This window comes from Ambystoma mexicanum, chromosome 8 (assembly GCF_040938575.1).
Source record: "Ambystoma mexicanum isolate Mex_15411 chromosome 8, UKY_AmexF1_1, whole genome shotgun sequence".
Classification (NCBI taxonomy): Eukaryota; Metazoa; Chordata; class Amphibia; order Caudata; family Ambystomatidae; genus Ambystoma; species Ambystoma mexicanum.
In genome coordinates, this window is record NC_090929.1 from 432,313,945 (window position 1) to 432,335,254 (window position 21,310).

Genomic DNA, 21,310 nt, shown 5'->3' on the forward strand with positions numbered 1-21,310 from the left:
GGACGAAACATGACTCTAGATACAAGATAGTCGAGGAGGGCTCATCGCTGGAAACTTTCCAATGCTATGCCCATCTGGGAATATGATTTTCCTCCTCAAGATCTTGAAAGCCCCAGCTATAGAGAAGAACAGGCTAATCCTGAAACAGGTAGGTGAAGGGAATCCTTTCCCACCCCAGTAAAAGATAATAATGCTATGGCCGGTGCAAATGCTCACTTTAACAGCTAATGTGGGGATATGCAAAGGAGGACATTCCGTAAATAGTGGAAAATATTTTTTAGAGAAACTGTTGAAAATCCCCTGTGCACCTCTACAATATTGGTGCCTACAAAACTGGTTTGCATAGTAAACAATTCGAAAATTCTATTGCATATCCTAACATTTGCAACCAAAGCTAGGTCTGGACATGATAAGTAAGGAGGAGGCACTGCATTATTGTGGGACATATTTTGGACAACTCTGGTAGATACAGTGTATATGATCCACCTGCAGGAAGTGACAGCTATTGGGAGGTGATACATCTTTGCATCAGTTCAGGCATATTACAGGCGTGTTGGGTCTTCTTGGACCAGCTTTCTTTTGGGAAGGTTGCGTGTATTCTTCCCGTACAAGGTTCTGAAGAGCTTTGAAGAACAGGAACTGTATTTCATTGAAATAAGCCATTCGGAAATGTGTACTCTTTATATGAAATGTACTCTTGGGGACAGCACCTCCTGTCTGGTGGCCACAAGTCACTTATAGCAGGACTGCACGGAACACTCGATGTGCACTGTGCTCCCTTTCCTGCTATAGCTTCCTGTAACTAACTTTGTCCAGGCATAGTAACTTCTTTTTATTTTATTGATGTGATATAGTTCAATATAAAACTTTACACATCAAAGTACAATACAAACATAGACCAGTAAGCGTAACAATAATATAAAAAACAAAAATAGGAAAAACTAATTTTATTTAACAAGAACATAAAAAGATATTTAGACCACCAAACATTGTGAAATAAGTTCCTACTAATAATTCAAATAGAAAATACTTTCATAAACGTTAAAATACAACATCCAAAAGTTATACAAATCTTATTTCAATTAATGATATTTCAGACTTTGTAAAGTGCATTTGGTAAAGAAAAGGACCAACCTGAGATACAGTATCCCCACAAATGGTTTGTGGATATGTGATCTATATTGTGCACTAATTTGTTCAAATGCTTCCAATAAACTGACTTAAAATGTGGACAGTGGGTAAGCAAATATTGCACAGTTCCTTAAACGGCCTTACCACACCTCCCCCTGCAAATTCTCTCGAGTACTGGAATACCAGTCCAAGCCCCTGTTATCAGGAGATCATGGAGGAGATTGAATCTTAAACACATTAGGAACCTTCCACTTTTATCAGTAGGGAATAGTTGTGTGTAAGTAACTGGTGTCAACAAAAAGTCTTATAGTATTATCATTTATTACATATTGTTTCTTTTGCTCCAGATGTTTAATATTCCTGTTCCAATCCAACAAAACAGCCTTCCTTTGAAGCTCACGTTTAAGAATATGATAGTCACATCACCAATCAGGGGTCCAGTCGATTTTATTCTGGAATTCTATGCAATGATCCATCTATATGGAAAGGGATTTTAAGTTCATATATCACCACATGAATCACACTAGTAAGATATTCTTTCCTAACACCCTCTGACCTGCAGAGTGTTTGGTAAAGCTCTTTATGAAGGATAATCTAGCCATTGGTTTAGATGTAATAAGACTGAATTCTAGTTTGAACCATACAGTTGATAATCAGTGCAGAGGTGTCTTTATTTCATCTATTGTTCAAATAGTGGAGCTGCCTAGCGACCAGACTCTTGGAGCAGTTCTTATGCAATCCCCCACGCCCAATGCAATGTCTTAACAATTCTCAACATCTATCATGAGCCCATTATGATCAACAAAACACCAGCTATAAATCACCAAAGACCTACCTGAGTTGAATCCACTAGTATTACATCATCTGCATAACTCATACAACATAATTTATTACCCAGCTTTGGGGGATCATTTTGAGCTGTTACAATATTATCTGGAATTTCCAATAAATAGAGATTAAACAAAATTGGAGTCAGAATACATCTTTGCTTTAGCCTGTGATTAGTATGAATGATGTCAGAATATTCCCCCGGGTGATTATGGCGTATCCCAACTGTAGTCTCCAAGTATAATTGTTGTATTAAATACAAAATGTGTGGGAAATTCCAACAATTTGTTCAAAATGATGTCTCAATAAATGGTTCAAAGGCTGCTTTGAAATCAAAAAAATGTAAAGAGGTGGGGCGTCCCTTTTACTGGCCTGTTAAATGAAGTATTGAAGGGTAATAAGATTATCAAGGGTGGAGTAACCAGCTTGAATGCCTGTTTGGTAACTAGAAAGTATTTTGTTAGTAAATGTTAGAGCGCATAAGGAGGAGACTGACACACAGGTGGCATGGTTGTTGACCTAGGCTTTTATTATACCAGAAAATAAGGGGAAAACAACTGGTCCCTAACTTTACAGGATGTGAGTAGGAGGGGTCCCTACCTTAACTAAAATACTAAGGATTCAGTCAGTATAAATCAAAGCGTCCACTGTCCTGTGTCCAAAAGCCTACTTCTGTCCGAGACCGTTGTCTTTTTCTCGTCGTCTGGATCAGGCAAAGTTTTCAGTGAGGCTGGGAACCTTTTGGCATGGGTAGCATGGATCCATGCCTTGCGTCCGTTCACAGATGCTTCCAAGAACAGAATCACTGTGTTGTAAAAGATGCCTCTGCACTTTCTAAATTGCACATTGTTACTAGAATAGACATTGAAAGCATTATAATCGTCATACTCGTCGGATATGTCCATCGTCATCCCGAGTTCAAAGGAACTTAATACAGAGGGGTGTTGAACCTGACTTTCCTGATTGTATGATATGCATTTTGTATATATGTAACTGATGTACGTAATTCGCTCTCTTGCGTCCTTCGAGGTCTAGGAAACTCACGTCGCGGGGCGTGAGATCAGAATTGGCCAATTGATACTATCTTTTGCTTGCAATAAACCCTAGCGTTGGGAATTTGAAACCTCGTGTCTGGTGCATCTTTTCGTGTATGGTCATTGCCTTGTTTCCATAGCACGAGGGACCCCTAGGGGCCCCTGTCAACACTTCTAATTAAACTAAACTTCTAGTGGTTCTTCCTGGCCCAGAAGAATGATTCCCTTCTTGTGGACAACGATTCACAGTTCCAACTGTAGGTGGGATCTTTACCTACGGGAATGAATCCCTTTGCCAGGTTTCAGTCCCTTTCCAAGGTACAAAGCAAAGTTCCAAGTTGAAATGTCAACAAAGTTCTCAGTTCAATTTCAAGGGGCAAGTTCCAGGTCAAACATCAACATCCCTTATTGCCCATAGTTGCTTTTTTGCTGTTGAATTCCTGGAGAATGCCTTCCTTCTGCGGGTATCTTGTTGACTCCCTTACCAGGAGAATGACTACCTTCTCCAGGTGTCCGACCCTCAGTATTTCATCTACGCGCACAGCCAGGGGGAATGACTCCTTTCCCCTTGACTCTCTCTTTACTTGTAAGCTTAGGAACCAGGAGAAGGACTCCCTTCTTCTGGTCTTCTTTGGCTATTTGCCCACACATTCTTGGCTTTCACTTTCGCAGTTCACAACACCATGGGGGAGGACTCCCTTCGCCTGGCCTCTCTCAGGCTTCTTGTTACAATTCCAAAATTGGTACATTTACCACACAGTAGTACCGCTGGAGGTAAATCCACCAAAAATCCCCATGGAGTCCCAACATGGGGAATTTACTTCGCTCTACCATTACTTGTAATCCTGTGGTAAACCGAAGGGACCAAGTGGTTGCAAGGGATTTTGGCAGTAATTAGGCAGATTTGCAACCAAATTACCGCCAAACTTGGAATTGGACCATACATGTTGTGATGATAACAATAAAAGCAACCTTACAAGAAAGAATCCATGGATATCATTTGCACATGACAGTGACAAAGCCCCCTGTCTTGTTTCAAGCCTCAAAAGCTTGACCGTGTCAAAGTCGGGTATGGGGCTCTTCCCAACCTGGTAGAGGTGGCCTTCCAGGGCAGTTCCCAGAGCCAATACCACCCTAGAGGCAGGGTGAGGCAGTTGGAGGATCCCAGTCTCTGACACCCATGTTGTGGTGTATTAGCATTGGTACCACTGTCACAGTGTAATGCCTTGCATCCTCCTTTGAGGCCAGGTCTCTTCCCTTTTCCTTTCAGAACTACCCATCCCAGAAGACGCCAGGTTGCTGCAGAGGTTTTGGACCAGAACCCCATTAGAGGACGGAACACCACACAGCAATCACTATTGTCAATCAGCGGCCAGACATACAATCTATTGCAATGCCTGATGAAAATAAAGGGAATGTGACGAACCTGCACATTGGTGAGACCCTCTGTGGCATAGGTGGACACTTTACCCTCCCTTTCTGGGAATGCGGCAAAGACAAAAAAGAGGGCAGGTCTTGCAGACCCTTTTAAAATCTCCCTTGGACTGACGATCCCGCCAAGGAAAAGAGAAGATTTGATTGGCCCCAGAAGGCAGGTGACTGTAACAACCAGTGCGAACCTAGTGGAGGAATAGCGAGGATCCAGCCAGGCTATATAATCCCAGCAATACAGAGCAAAGATGAAAGGTGTTTGAGTGAGGTAAAGGGCAGAGGCGCAGAACCACAAGACCAGGCAGTGGAGAGCAGACTGTGGAGGGAAGCGTTGCGCAGATGGTGCTGGTGGAGTGAGTGAGTGCAGATAAGGTGTTGTGAGTGTAAGAGAGTGGTACCAATTAGAGTGGGTATAGTGTGGAAGAGAGAGGGTGACAGAGAAGGCGCGTGAGAGTTATAGATATAGAAGGAGAGGAGGGGAGCAGTTAGCAGTGTTTATGAAAGTGGTTGCCAGCAAAGCGAGAAACCAGAGGGTGGTGGCAGAGAGAAGACTGGAGTAGTAGGAGAGGGTGATTATACGCAGAGGAGAGAGAGGTGAGAGGGAGATGGAGAGATTAGTAAAATCAAAGGAGAGAGTGGAGTGAGTAAGCAGGGTAATGGAGCAGGCAGGAAGCGAGGAGGAAGAGCCCAAACTATGAAAGAAAGTAAGAGAGAGAGAGAGAGAAAGAGAGAGAGAGAGAGAGAGAGAGATCGCAGAGCTGAGAAACCTTTTTGCTTGATATCAAAAATGCCTAGAACCCCTTAGAGTAAGGATCCCAATAGAAAAACCCATTTGTTTGGAACCTTGTTGTGGGGGATAGGGACACATGGGCTAGCATGGAGGGACCCCAAAGGAAAGTTGAGAATAGACCAACGTACCCCTTAATCAAGGAAAAGCATTTTTCAGTCTTTATTAAAGCCTGGTGAATCTGGTCGTATTTTTTCCGTGAATTATTGAGTTCATATGTAACAGTAGGTAGAGGTTCAGTCTCGAATTCAGAATTCAGTGGAGATTAGGAAGAGGTTTGGTCTCCCAGTCAGGGTTCAATTGAGAGAGACTAGGTAGGGGTTTGTTCTCCCATTCAGGATTCAATGGAAACTAGGTAGAGGTTCAGTTTCAGATTTATGAGTGGGTAAAGATTCAGTTTCCTATTCAGGATTCAATGGAGACTAGCTAGAGGATCAGTCTATGATTCAGTATTCAATGGAGACTGGATAGAGCTTCAGTCTACCATTAAGGATCCAATGTAGGCAAGGTAGCGGTTCATTCCTCCATTCAGGATTCAATGTAGGCTAGGTAGAGGTTCAGTCTCCCATTCAGGATTCAATGGAGAATGATATTCACAGGACAGTGAATTCATGTGTATCTTACCTATAGTAGTATTTTTATTCACCCCATTTCCTGGGCCAGGAAATCTAGCTATTTAGTGGTTGGCCTGTACCCGCCATTGATGGGCAGACACACTATCAATGGTCTCTTCCAGTGTAGGCTGCAAGTGCTGTGTTGTCTATTTCTGTTTTGCCAGAGGGAGAGCCTCCAAAAATTGTCTGCATTGATTTGGTACTTCTTGGAGGGTGGTATTGTTTGTTTAACCATTTGTTCACCAAGTCCCCTACTCCATAGAGGATTTGCATTGGTGTTTCATTTAGTCTTGACATTTGTATTGATAGGATTCTCCCTCAAACACAAGTTGTTCTTTACTTCTTCGCAGGATTGCCCACTTGGTATTCCAGTTGCATTTCCCCTACTAGTAATGGAGCGATGTATTGACACCACCTTTCCCAGGCCCAGCTAATATTTCAAGTCCCCTTTCAAAGTTAATACAAATTCAGGGTCATCCCCTATAGACAATGTATGTGGTATGGAGGCTGGAGCATTTTTACATATTTTGGTTGACATTTTGACATTGTGTAGTTGTACTACAGTCCCTGGATGTTCCTCCTCGGTGGACAGTCATCTTGTTACCTGCATTTGCATTGCATGTTAAAAGGTCTGGCAATCTTCTTTTATTGCTAGTTGAAAAGCCCAGCAATCTATTTCTGCGTGTTGGGTGTGTGCCTGGATTTGTTCTTTTTGGACCCGATATATATGATATATTATGACCTGGACTATCAATTGAAGTTGACCATGTAGAATAGATTTGATGTATTCCTCCATAATCCCAGTTTCTGACACAGTGGGGAAGATTTGATAGGAGTATTGGATTTAGAGAGGTGATACAATTCTGCATTGTCTAGCTGACAGTTTGCTCTTCTGAGTGAATTATGGCTCTTTCATGGATTCCAATTCACAGCATTTTGGACCTGCCACCTTGGATAAAATTGTCCTGGTATGGTGTGTTAAGACTTTCTGGCAGGTCCTACCACCCCACTTGTCAAACCCATCCCAGATTCGATGCAGACTACATACAGGTTCAGTACAGACTAGTTAGGGGTTCTGGTCTCACATTCAGGATTCAAAAGAGACTAGTACAGGAAAAGTGACTAGTACAGGTTCAGTCTCCCATTCAGGAGTCAATAGACACTAAGTGCATATCCAATCTTGCATTCAAGATTTAAATGAGATATGTACAGGCACCATCTTCCATTCAGGATTCAATGGGGACTAGATAGGCGTCCAGTCTTTCGTTCAGGATAAATGGCGACTAAGTAAATGACCAGACTCCCATTCAGGATTCAATGAAAATAGGTATGGTTCAGTCCCCATCGAGGCTTTAATGTAAAATAGAACAGGTTCGGTCTCCCATTCAGGATTCCACAGAGATAAGGTGCATGTTAGGCTCATTTCAAGAGTCAGGAGAGATTAGGAACATGAGTGTTCTGTTCATAAATTAATGAACACGAGGTAAAAGTTCAGTTTTCCTTTTAGGATTCCACAGAGATATGATATAGGTTCAGTCTCACTTCAAGATCTCAGTGAATGTTAGGTACAAGTTCAAGATTTCAATGAGACTGGGTACAGGTTCATTCTCCCATTTTGGAGTGTTCAGGGTTCAGTCTACCTGGATAAGGAGAGTGCATCTGTCTGCCTCCAGAACAGGACCGCAATTTCTCTAGATCTGCTTTCATGGTCTGTGTCATGTCCTCGGGTAGTTCCTACGACCTTGTCCCGACACCCAGTCCAGTGTCCTACCCCTCCCATTCACCTGTCTCCCAGGGCTCACGTAGGCAACCCCGGTTGGCTCGCGCGCTGGCCAAACAAACGCCATACACCCTGCAGTCACGATTGCGGCCGTTTCTCCATTGGCAGTTGCCTTGGAGATTAGGCCACCGCTCGAGCAGTAACACACTCGCTCGTGCTGTTGTGGCCCGATCACGTGACCCGAGGAAACGGTCACGTGCCCCGGTTTCGCGGTCACGTGACTCCGGTTGACATCATGTGACCAGGAAGTGGACAATATATAAGCAGTGCAGTGCCGGTATCCTACGCTTCACAGCTGGTTTACCAGGAGTATTGAGTTTGACTTTCTTACCTGTATTGCTTACCTGGCTTCCTTGGACTTGGCTTATGTTTACTGGACTTCTTGTGGATCACGTTTGGATTTGGCTACATCGGCTTTTCTGCTCATCACGGCTCCTGACCCCGGACTGAACTACGGACTTCCTCTGGATCTCGTTCTTGTTTATCCCTTTGGTGTAGACTGCTCTTCCTGGCTTCAGACCTTCGTCTGCAACGGATCTCTGTTGGGCCTCTCTGATTGCACCTCTACACGGGGAATCTTACTCTCCAGTTGGTGGCTGCCACCTGATTACCTGGGGCCCTCTTCAATACACTCTCCAGGTGGAGACTGGCGAGGTACATCTAGACCTATCCCGCAGGGTGGGTCTTTTGCCTACGTGAGTCCCGGAACCATCCTCCCGTTCAGGTTTTCCATCCCTTTCATCAGATCCCCGGTAAGACTCTGACTGTATTCGGATATTGTATGTAGTGTCCTGACTGCTTGGTATCTAATCATTGCCTTTTTCCACAGCTGCCTTGGGGTTTTCGGCGGCACCCTCCATATCTTGCACGACAAGGCTTCACAGTCTGTCTTGTGTTGAGAGTCGTGAAGATATAGAAGACCTCTGTCCCCAAGTGTTGCACAGGGAGTGATTTAGTGATTCTCCCTGTGCGGCACTTGGGGACAGAGGTCTTCTATATCTTCACGACTCTCAACACAAGACAGTCTGCCAGGGATTTTGCAATATATGAGGGCCCCCAAGTAATTTGGTACCAGATGATGACAGCCTCTGTGCTGTTCACCTTTCTGTCTTGCACAAGTCAGTCAGGGCGTTGGAACGGGTATGCCCAGACATGGGTTCCAAGCTTTCTGGGCCTTATGACTCTAGCTACACCTTAAGGTTGAGGGCGAATGAGCCCGAAACACACCTGGATTAGCTTGTGGTTTTGTGTAGCATGGTTGTGACCCGTCAGTTCAGGCTGGACTGGCTCTTTTGGGGTGGGGACAAACCCGATTTGCACATGGTATTTCCCCTTCTGTAATGGCTTGGCAGGATTAAAAACGATGGTCTGGAGGATTGCCAAATAAAAAAAGCCAAAATATACGATTCATTAAAAACTTTTCAACCATCACCTTCCATTTTGCCTGGCCCTCTCGTCACAACAGATTCGCCATACTATTCTGGTATTCCATTTTGCACCTTCCCAGGCAACACCAGGACACCTACACTTAGCCATTCATGCATGAACGTGTTGCCAGAGCAACATGGTTAACATAGGCAAACATTTGCTTAGACTTCACTTTTAAAGTCCCTACGAGTGATTCATCACACCAGGAAATCGTACCGTTAATGTTTTCTAAATATCTCCAGGGGAATCCTAAAAGGGTCGCTGGTCGTGTTGAACACCTAGCCATTGGGATGCATGCGTAACCATGGAACAGGTACGCTCAAGTATACTACATCTTCAACCTAAAGGAAACAATTGAGCGGGGAGTGGCATTAAAAATCCCGATGTGCAGAATACAGCTCTTTCACCAGTGGGCCTAGGCTCCCACATACCCTCAGAATAGGCAGAAGTCAGAATGTGCAATGAAGTCTGCTCTAATAACGATCAGCTGCACAAAAGGCAACATTTCATAATAATGTGCTCCGGTGGATTGAACCCATAACAGCGTTCACCATCTTGAAGACCTATATTAGGAGAGAAAAAAGGGAAACCATCCAACACATCTAATTTATTATATGTTTTAGTGTGTGATGAGGTGTGACTAGGGAGGTTTACAGACTGCTGTGCTGTCCACGTGTAACTTCAGGGCACTTCATCTAAAGGGAGAAGACAGTCAAAATACTTTGGTGAAGAGTTGCGGTTTCAAGAACCTGCAGGATGTGAGCTAGTTTCAAGTAAAGACTTTCTGAGTATCTGCCCAACTGAGTAGTACAAACGTTTAGGGTTTTAGATGAGTATTTTCAATTTGGCTCTTATCCTGCTACAGAGGTGGATGAGATACTATTTTTTCGTCAAGTGAGCAGGGACGAGGCCATGCTGGTTTTACTGATTGAGAGATCACAGAGGGCTCTCTATCATGAGATCGTGGTGAGACCATTTCAGGTTAGAATAATTCTGGGCAATCTGTCGTTTATAGACTCATTTGTTTTTCATCGCAAAATAGAAAGTACAGCAATAGTGCGAGCCAAAAAGGATGCACTCGATCATTTGGTGGTAGAGGAGACCCACACATTCTGAAAGGATTTTAAAATATTGTCAAACTAGAGTTAGGTTTTTTACCTTGATGATGTGACTGGGGAGGACGTATTAGCCAACTAACTGGTGAAATAGGATTATAGAAGGAAGGGCACAGTTTTGGAAGAGTACCATTGTTCAATTGTCGAGCAGTTAAGACAATTATTTTGCATCCAAGAGTTGATGGATTTATGGCAATCTGTGACCAAGGAGAAGGTCCCATTGTTGTCGTACGGCTGGAAAAGCGATTGATGGTGACTGAGGTGTTAACGATACAGCTAGATCTGGATTTAAGGGCATCTATTCATGCTACACTGAGTTCGGCAATTTTAAGTTTGGATAAGTGATACCGATTATCTGAATATTAATTGAGCACCAAGTTCTAAAGCCATGGTTTGTTATAACGAGTGGGCTGGCTTTGATAAATCGTATAGATGACAGAGTTTGGGTAGCCTTGAATAGCCATCAGCATGAGCAATGGGAGGTCTATTGAATTAAGTACATACCTTTGTGGGTTAAGATCTAGCCAATGTGTGATCATGTGTGGCGTTACACCTATGGAGCAAGGTTTTATTTTCTCATAACGTAACAAGACAGGGTCACCATCCTTCCCTGTGTTAAATTTTCATGAATAATGCGAGATGTGTTTCACTCCAAGATGGCCACCAAGTAGGAATAGTCCTAGCGACTCAATATGCAAAAACATATATACGTGAAGAAAGAATTGTGTACATCCCTGTGGGCCTTCGCCGACAAACCATATAGACAGAGCTCGGGAAACCTTCGATAGCCGTCAGCAAGTGCCATGAGAGGTTTAAACGCCAACAGCTACCGTACTTGGTGAACTTGGACACTAGGAAGAGTCAGAAAACACGAAGGAAATGTCAGAATAGTCTGCAGCTTTCAGTATTTGAACTTTTTGTAGTGGTGCAGATAAGAGGTCCAAAGGAATCCAAATATTGTTCCTTGACGGTTTTTGAGGTACTGCAAGCCCTTTTCATTCAACTAGGAGACAGACTGTCCTTCATTGGAACACTGGACTCTGGATTTTATCTGGTATAGACTGGACCATGTGAGCTTTTATATGCACAATAGGGTGAGTAACTCCAGTATAGTGTGTATTGACAACCTTGGTAGATAATATGAGTAGTGGTTGTATAATGGATATGGTTTTTCAGTACACATTTTGTATACTTTTGCATGTGGCATTTTGGAACACTGAATAAGGTGCAATTGAAACGTAGACCTTAGGAAAAACCAGTAACCATCATTAGGGGTAAATTATTAATTCTAGAGGGGAAGGGTGGTGAATACGTTTACCATCCGCTGAACTAATAGCACTAATGGCTATTTTTGTATATTGCCTTCTTGCAGTTGGGATGGCACCCGTTTTCCAAGTTGTTTGTGAATCAAAAGAATTTTGCTAAAGGACTCTGTGCATATTATGGTGTTATGTGAGTATTAGCTCCTGAAGAATGTTCTGCATTTGTTTGGCATAGAAACAGAAACATGTCGAGCATTAGGACATGGATTATTCCATGTACCGTTTTTCCATTTTTGGGAGATGTATCTTTAAATTGAAAAGGATGTGCGATAAATTGCTATTGAAGTCACAATCGTTTAAACATGTTCATTTGCACTATGGTGCAGGGTAGAGGAGAGCACTAACATAGGTTTTTTGAAGTATCCGCTCTAGATTTTTGGACCCGTTATAGTGTTTAGTGATTTAATACTTCCCTAGGACAGTGGTCATTTCTTTAATTACAGTAATCGGCATTTACCTGGTTGTTAGTTTTCTGCTACTTGTTATTACGAGTACCACTGGTGACAATGTGAGTCCTAGCCTTCGCCTTGTCTGTGACATTTAGGGAAAAACTAACGGCATAGCTGGAAGTTTCACACCCACATGAGAAAAGTCTTTGGTGCCTTCCCTCTCAAGGTGCTACCTGAATCTGTACCATTTTGTCCCATGGTCCCCATTTTGAACGGATCATAGCCACATGATGGCGATGCAGTCTCATCGACGTAGGTGTCATCCTGCTGCATGTATCAAAATAGGTACTGTCCAGTCAAGCAGTATAGGGGACGGGAAACCTGGGACAAAAGTACGAGAGGCTTAGTATCTCTTTAGGAGCAGGCACCATACTCGAGAAGAATTTACAAAAAATGACATTGGATTCCTCTGGAGCAAGGGTCAGCAGACTTTGGCTCTCCAGATATGTTGGACTGCAACTCCCATCAGCCCTATCCAGCGTACTCTATGGTGCGTGATCATGGAAGCCATACTCATTTAACAGCTGGTGAGCCTCAAGATGAAACCCCCTGCTCTGGAGTGAGAGCGACACCACATCTGGTGCATGCAGGGGACTCCATGGTCTCCACCAAGCTCAAGACCATGAGAGCTGAAGGGGCTTAATGCAGTTAACTTTCCCTCGACCAGAGGGGACGGGAAAAAGAGAGGGAGGGAGGGAGAGGGAGAGAGGGGGAGAGAGACAGAGAGTCAGAGAGACAGAGAGACAGAGAGACAGAGAGTCAGAGAGTCAGAGAGTCAGAGAGACAGAGAGACAGAGAGACAGAGAGACAGAGAGACAGAGAGACAGAGACAGAGAGAGAGAGAGAGAGAGAGAGACAGAGACTCCAAAATCCATCATATGGCTCAGGACAAACAGCCAAAGTATTCCCCAGAGTATTTCTTCATCATAATCCCAACTTCCCTATTTTCAGTTGAAGACTTGTTCTGCTGGGCAGGAAACAGTGAGTCTCACTATCAAGGAAGCTTGTTGTGAAATGGAACACTCTCATTGTAAACGGGCCATACAGTATAGGGTTTCTACTCCACGCAGCTGCTCATCTCCTCCCAAAAAAGCATTCTATCCATGACAGGGCCTCTCTGCGCTCTCATTACATATAGAAAGGGCGAGAAGCCTCAGGGACCCCCTCCTACCCGAACCCTCGCGAAGCCCCTGACAGGGCCGGGTGGCAGCAGCCAGATTAGCCGCAGTAATTATGGGATCTCTTGACCCCTTGGTGGAAGAAATGCGAAAACGCATAGAAAACGGCAACGCCGGAAACCTCGTGGAGACAGAAATACGAAGTGAACTTTGCGGCCCTCGCCGAGCCTGTCATCGCAGACCCCTGATTAATATTCTGGGGTTGGGAGCCTTTCCCTGAAAACATAATTAATTGAGGCCGCAGCGACAGTAAACAAGCAATTTCAAATTAAACCGAAATGACGGCGTCTTCATTTGCAAATGTGAACAGATTCTGTTCGGAGATAAATGAAGTCACGGCTTCAGAGGGAGAGACGTCGGGGACAGGGAGAGGGGGCGTACGTAGGGAGATTGGGAGGGGGGCTATTGATAGAGTCGTTAATCTCTACCTGTCTGTGTCACACTGACAGCCATCTCGGAGATACCAGCCTCTATCCGCTGCAGCTGCTCCCGGTCCGCTCGGCTCCCCACGATGAGCGGCACCAGATACTTCTGGAAGAGAAGAAGAGGAAGAGGCGTGTCAGCCAGCACCCCACGACGTGAACTCCCACCCATCAAAATCAGCGATGCCCTGGCCACCCAACCACCGACAGCACCATGCTGCACAGGACACCCTACCAGTTGCACGCGATATACCTTCCCACTGATTAGGGTTCACCCCAACACAGAGCACACCATGGCACAGAGCACCCACTGCAAAGGACACACCCCGGCATATATGGCACATACCCGGCAGCATCCCACTGCATACGGCATCAACTGAACAGAACACCCCGCTGCAGGAGGCACCCGCTGCATAAAGAAACCACACTGCAAACAAGCATTGGCAATGCCAATTGTTTTTGCTTTTATGTAGGCATGGGAAATGTATTTGCCAGGCACTGCCTCAATGGTAATGAAGGCCACTAATAGTAGGGGCTGCGCAATGGTGCGGTATCGGTGCATGTAATAGCAGTGCCTGTCAAATGTCTAATACCTATACTATAGCCAAAACTGCTGGCTTTGCCAATGCTTGTTTTTAACAGGACTTCAGCGAAGGACAAACATTGATATTTTTATTACTAAAGTAGCGTGTTCACATCTCCAAATAAGTAATTAACACTGAACTCACAGAAGACCGCTTTTAAAAAACACTGACAGGCACTGCAAGCAAACGTTTGATGGTAAGGTTTGAACAAGTTAGCTCAAAGAGATCCCAGGAGGATGTGTTTAGGGCGAGAAAGGACATCAAGTGGGTGGGAATAGCCATAGAGATTAGCATGTCCATGGGCAGGCAATGGGTAGCTAAATAATCAAACACCTACAAGTTTATGTCCCTCCTCGTAGGAAATGGTTTGGGCTTATAGGTGGAGCTCTAATACACAAAACAAAAAATGCCCAACACTGCAAAAAGAACACCATTTTAAAGAGGAGAGCGTTCTTATAGGGCACCGAGCGTTCTTATAGGGCACCGTAAACACAGTACAGATTGAATAGGGTACCTCATCCCACAGCGAAGAACACTCAAAACATACAATACCATATAACACCCACCCCACTGCAAAACGCATCCAACTGAATGGTACACCCAGCTGCTCAGAGGACCCTGCGCCACTGGGCAACAGATTTCGTAAGGCATCCCACTTCATAGGGCACACAGTGCATAGAAAAGCCCACTGCATATACCTCTGCATAAAACAGAACTAGCCATTGAAGAGTGTACTAACTGCATAGAGCATCCAAAGAAAGCCACAGCCCCAAGAATAACTACACGACTGCAAACGACCTGCTCTCTAATCTTGACTCTAACTCTCCTTCCGTTCTTATCCTCCTGGATCTTTCTGCCGCCTTCCACGGTCAATCATGCCACCCTGATAAATCGGTGCTTGTGATACCCTTGGTATCACGTGCCTGGCACTGGACTGGTTGGACTCCTTCCTCTCCAACCGACCTTCCCAGGTACAACTGGGCCCTTTTCTTTCCCCTATCTCCCGCTCTCCTGCAGCGTTCCTGAAGGGTCTATTCTCTCGCTGTTACTTTTCAACATCTACCTTGGCCCACTTGATCTCTTCCTTCTCTTCTCATTTTGAGTGTTATGTAGACGAAACACAGCTCTCCCTCAAGCTTCCCTCCCCTTCTTCCTCTCATCTCAGAATGTCGGACTGCCATTCAGTCATAGTGCGCTGCCAACGATCTCTGGCTTAATGCCAATAACACTAAGATCCTCTTAGAGGGGACCCCAGCTCCCACCTTCCCTCGCTTCCTCTGCCCGCCCTCTATGGGTCCCCTCCCCTCAGCTTCTTGTGAGGCAAAAAACCTTGGTGTCATCTTTGATTCCTCTTTCTCCCCTCACATTGCAGGCCTTGCCAAGAATACCCACTATCAGCTACACATCCACAGAGGTAGTCTCCATTTCCTTACCTTCCCCCAGAAACCCAATGTCTCCAGAACTCTGGTCCTCTCTGGGCTTGACTACTGTAACAGCCTCTTCCTCAAGCTTCCTTCATGCTCCCTTCTATCCCTTTAACTAATCCAGAATAGGACTGCCAGACTTGTTCTTGGCCTCAACCACAGGGACTGCATCTCTCCAGACCTAATCTCTCTCCACTGGCTCCCAGTTGTTGCTAGGATCAAATTCAGGACCCTCTGCATCATCCACAAAGGTTTCTGGGACCTGGGACCCTGCTACATCCAACTCTCCCTCCATAAATACCTCACTGCGAGAGCCCTTCAGTCTGCTAGCTCCAACTCTCTGCGAATCAGATGCTTCTCTAAGCAAAGAGTGGGGGTAGATGTATGTCCTCCACAGGAGCCTCCCTTTGGAATGGTCTCCATGCCCCCTCAGGCTTGAGCCGGATCTCCTTAAGTTCCAGAAGCTCCTCAAGACCCTCCTTTTCTCCTTCTCATTCACTCTCCCCCTCCACCGCTAACACCTTCTTCTGCCTCAGTGACTGGCTGCCTGGTTCCCTCTGAGTACTACAGGGCCCCAGGTCCCGCGCCCAGTCCACCCACCTTCCCTTCACTTAGCTGCATTCCCTGGCACTTGCCCTCTGGCCTCACCTTAGCACTTGCACTTCGCCCCTCACCCTGTCCCTTCCCACCTTAGCACTTTGCGCAGACCGGCACTACGCCCCCTCCCAATTCCCTCCGATGCACTTCTTGTTCTGCCCTTGCATGATGCGAATGTCACATGAGAGAGTCACATCTCCAATATATCCTACATAGCCAAACTGCTAGAAACGTACGTCTACAAAATAACCCAAGTACTGCCTACTAGACCAGGCACAAGTTGGTTTCAGACCAATGAGAGGAACAGAATCAGCTCTCCTCTCAATATGGGACGACCTAAAAACGAACGCAGACTCTGACAACAGCACCGCCCTGAATCTCCTGGATCTGTCCGCTGCTTTCGACACGGTCAACCACAACATCCTCATAAAGAGATTAGAAGGACTAGGGATAACAGACACCGCCCTACTATGGATCACATCCTTCCTAACAAACAGAACCGAAACCGTATGGATAAAACCTTTTAAATCCAAACCTAGAGACTCCACGTGCGGAGTACCACAAGGATCATCCTTTTCGCCGCTTCTTTTCAACATCTACATGCACCCATAATCAAACTCATCAAGAAACACGGGCTCACATGCGACAACTACGCTGACGATACTCAAATAATCTTCAACATACAAGACACCCGAGAAGAAAACAAAACACTAGAGAATTGCCTTTGTGAGTTATTCAACTGGATGAACCTCAACCACCTCAAAATCAACCCAGGGAAAACAGAGATAATGATTGTTTCAAAAAAGGGAGGAGACATCAGCTACATGCCCTGGCCAAGAGAGTTCGGCACCACACCCGAACCATCATCAACTGTAAAAAACCTAGGGGTCCTGATGGATAACAACCTCCCTCTAGAGCCACAAGTAAACTCTCTACTCAAGAAATGTTTCTTCCTCTTGCGAGCAGCAAAACGGATCCTACCATTCCTGTCGTTCGCCAACAAACGACTTCTAAAAAAACTACAACGCATGCAAAATGCAGCAGCCAGACTCCTCCTCAAGGTACCCAGAGGAGAACACATCACACCCGCGTTAAAAATACTACACTCGCTACCATTAAAACAGCGAATAAAGTTCAAGTCCATGTGCATCACGCACAGAGCAATACACAAACAAGGGGCAGAATTCCTAAGCGATAAACTATGCCTACATCAACCGACAAGAACACTGAGATCAAGCACCGACATCCGCCTGGAACCAAAACCCTATAACAGAAGAAAACTCTGAGGATCCTCTTTCTCTCACCAGGCACCGAAGACCTGGAATGACCTACCTAAGAATATACAGAACACAACAAACCACCTAGCATTCAGGAAACTCCTCAAATCATGGCTTTTCACAGTGTAACCACAACAGTGACGCACTAAAATGCCCACCCCATTAAAACAACAACGAAAATAACACTAACCTCGGCCACTCTCAAATGGACAAACACTGAACCCAAAGAACCGACCACACGACAGACCATAAGATATCATGGGAAATAGCCACAAAAGGAGACCTCCAGAGACTGATCACATACTCAGACCCAGACGAAAGCCCTAAATGACTCACCCACTCCCCTAATCGTACCATATCCAAACCGGCTAACGCATTTAGATAGAACGTTTGAGAGGAGTCCGCTACACCAGCCCAGCACCCAAGAAGGAGAATAGACACCCATCCCACATCTACCTATCCATTAGCATCAGAACACCTACAGAACTGGCTAGAATAGAACGGCGAGGAGCAGTCAGAACACTTACAAAGCGCGTTAGAACAGCACAGGGAGCGACCCACACAAACCAAACCCTGCCAGGCGTAGCCCTTTTGCCCACCCTGATGAAACTGGGAGGATTGGCGAGTGCCACACTCGGACAGATTTCTGAACTTCTGTTAACCTTCATACAACCGACTAACAAAAAAACTCAGCATTTCTGCAGACTTATCTCACTCAAAAATCTCACACACCCATCTCTCGCACAACAACCCGCACGCACTTCACAACAACACATAAGCAACACCAACAGCACACGAGGACTGACAACGATCAAATACTCGCACCAAAGCTCAGCACCCGGTGTATACCGAGTTGAAGCTGCCAACAGAACACCACTGCTCTCACTATCCTACTCCCGCTTCACCTACTAACCCAACCCATCTTCTCGTTTGCAGATCCACCTTAGGGCCTGGGGGCCAACTCCGTTGGTGACGGTGCGCGGTACAAATACCTTTAACATTTAACATGGCCTAGTAGGACCGTTATTGTATCTTTCTCCCTTGCTCCCCCCTCTTTTTGTGTATTATGGCACCTTGAAACAACACTTGTTGTATAGGCGCCTTACAAATATCCAAAAAATAAAACAAATAAATAGATCACAAAGCAAAAAGTGCACCCACTGTACCAAAACTATGGCGCTGTACAAAGAAAAAGCACGCCGCTGTATAGTAAAATGAGAGAACAGTGACAGGAGGGTACAGGAGTGACAGGAGGTGAACGCAGTAAGAAGGGCACAACAAAAATAGATGGGCCACAAAAGGAAAGATGGGTTACCAAAGGGTAGTTTGGGAGTGGGGATGGGTGACAGGAGGGCAAATAATGATCTAATGCGAGAAGGGTTACAGGCGTAGAGATTGGTGACATCAAGGGAGAAGGATGACAGTGAGGGGAAACAGTGAGTCAATGTGAGTTGGGTCCTAGGCATGGAGTTGGGTTTATGTAGAGGATACGATGATCCGATGGGTGATGAGGTACAGGAGCGATGATGGTCTATAGAAGAAGAGCGATGGGGACAGAAGGAGAGAGAGATGGGAACAGATGGGGAGAGAAGGGGAGAGAGATGGGGACAGAAGGGGAGAGAGATGGGGACAGAAGGAGAGAGAGATGGGGACAGAAGGGGAGAGAGATGGGGACAGAAGGGGAGAGAGATGGGGACAGAAGGGGAGAGAGATGGGACAGAAGGGGAGAGATGGGAAGAGAAGGAGAGAAATGATTTGCAGAAAGAGAGAGATTGGGGACAGAAGGAGAGATGGGGGACAGAAGGAGAGATGAAGGACAGAAGGAGAGATGAAGGAAAGAAGGAGAGATGGGGGACCACAAAGGATATGTTTTTAATAGAGATGAGTTACAATAGTGGAGATGGGTTGCAGGAGAACAGGAGGTGAGAGAAGGAGGAATGGGTCATGGGAAGGGAAAGGAGGAAACGGATGGGACAGGAGAGACCACTCAGGCAGTACACAATGTTGGGTCAGGGTTATTACCTTATATAGTTGATGGAAGCCCAATGCAATCCCTGCCATGATGATGGCCAGAGCCCCATATTCCCTCCACCTGGAGACGGCAGGACCTGAAAGGGAAAAAGAGCAAGACATGAAAAATAGGTCTTCCAAGATGAGGCAGAGATCAAGTACAGGACAGCCTGCAGCACCCAACTCATGGGCACCCTTTATTGCCCACAGATCGAGACTGCTGGGTACAACGCCATAGGGGAAATTCACAATGACCCGTTTGCAAGATGACAGTTCTAAAGAGCTCAGATGTGTTTACTCGCTTACATACCACTCTGTAGCTTTTCAGATAAAAAAAAAAGGCTGTTTCACAATCTTCTATCAGCTGGTTTCATACCCAGAGTGCTTTGTATGCAGGATGTGGGGAGGGGGATAGAGGAAGTTTGGGAGCAATGAGAGAATCCAAGATGGTAGACCCCTTCTGTGGACCGATGCCTTTCTCCTGCCTACTCTAACTCTGTCTCTTCTCTGTCTACATTAAAGAATAGCTGTTAATTACCACAGTGGCGTGATGTCATTTTGACACAGTGGACATCTCCCCGTTCAATGGGGTAAGGGGGGGGGGGGATCCTGTCTTCCTGGAAGTCAAAAAAACCTTTCCCATGGATGACAAAGGCTTTTGCTGAGGCAGAGCCCAAATGGTCTTGCTTTGTGTGAAACTCAGTCCCAGAAAGTGAATACGTAGGCGGGTTTGGTCAGCATAATGGTGGTTTGCTAGAGACCTCCATGTCATAACCAGACAATGGCTTATATTTAAATGCATCATCTGTCACCAGGTTCTGGGAGAACATAACTATTTTATTTTATTTTTGATAAGGACTCCATATGGTTAAAGGCAGACCCTAGCTGTTGGAGCTTTGTGTTCTATCAGTTTTTTGGCAGGAATGCACATGTCACTTTGTCTACCATACGGCCAAACTACAAGGCAACTGCTTAGTGGTGTTAGTAGACCGACCCAATTGATTTACATGATTGTACTATGCTTTTCCGCATGGAGCATTATGAAAGTGGGGTCTCATTAGCAGGCCCTATTTTCAGAGACGGATGTACCTATCATTGTATTAAACAAATAGAACAGATCAGGCTATGCCACCCTCACAGATGGCTTTCAGACAAAGGGTGATGGTCCTTGATGATGCAAACGAACAGGCTAATGGAATCCATTGTGGACCCTTTGTTAATGAGGGAAACCTCGAGGCCCAATCATTAAAAATGTGACCGGTGCAAGAAGTTCAAAAGCTAAAAAAAAGGTCATATTAAAAAAAAGAAACAGCCTGAACAAAGTCATAAAAATAGCAAAATTGATTATCTAATTATAAAAAGATTAGAAAGTAACAACCCACAAAAACAGGGAACCCACGAAAACAATAACTTCAAATGTTCCAAGAAAGGCAATGGGATCACTGTTAACTTGGGTATCAATAGGAAGCCTCGTTAATCAGAGAAATATACCAATGCAGGAGAAAACCTGCCCGGACTACGGCATGGGGCAAATCTCTCATAAGAGGGAGAATGTCCAAAGGCTGCATCTACCCAGTGATCCATATAGTCAGTCAGCCATTCGGATGCCTCCTGGTCAGCACCTCCTTTCATGATGTAAAAGCTCACACCAGCCCAAATCCGCTTCAGTGACGAGTGATGTCTCATCTCCACTAGTCACAAGCAGGGGAGTTGGGTTGTTTTTTCGCTCCATCTCTTCCGCGGATTGGAGGATTCCTTTGTTGTCAACCCATGGTATTTTTTAGTGAGCAAAGTGCCCAGTCAAAGCTCCCTTCTGAGCTCTGGCCCACGAGTCCTATGTCTTTTAGGGACTGCTGGTTGGGCCCTGAATTCGCTAGCTCCTGAAACCTTCAAACCAAC

The 21,310-nt window shown here is 45.3% G+C and overlaps 1 protein-coding gene across 1 annotated transcript in view; it reads right to left on the reverse strand.

Moving 5' to 3' along the window:
- Window positions 1-21,310, reverse strand: part of PEX14 (peroxisomal biogenesis factor 14) — a 980,210-nt gene that overhangs the window by 46,899 nt on the left and 912,001 nt on the right. The window contains exons 5-6 of the mRNA XM_069609962.1: window positions 19,424-19,509; window positions 13,526-13,628 (exon numbers count right to left, since the gene is read on the reverse strand). Coding sequence (XP_069466063.1) covers window positions 13,526-13,628; window positions 19,424-19,509 — 189 coding nt within the window. The remainder of the gene's footprint in view (window positions 1-13,525; window positions 13,629-19,423; window positions 19,510-21,310) is intronic.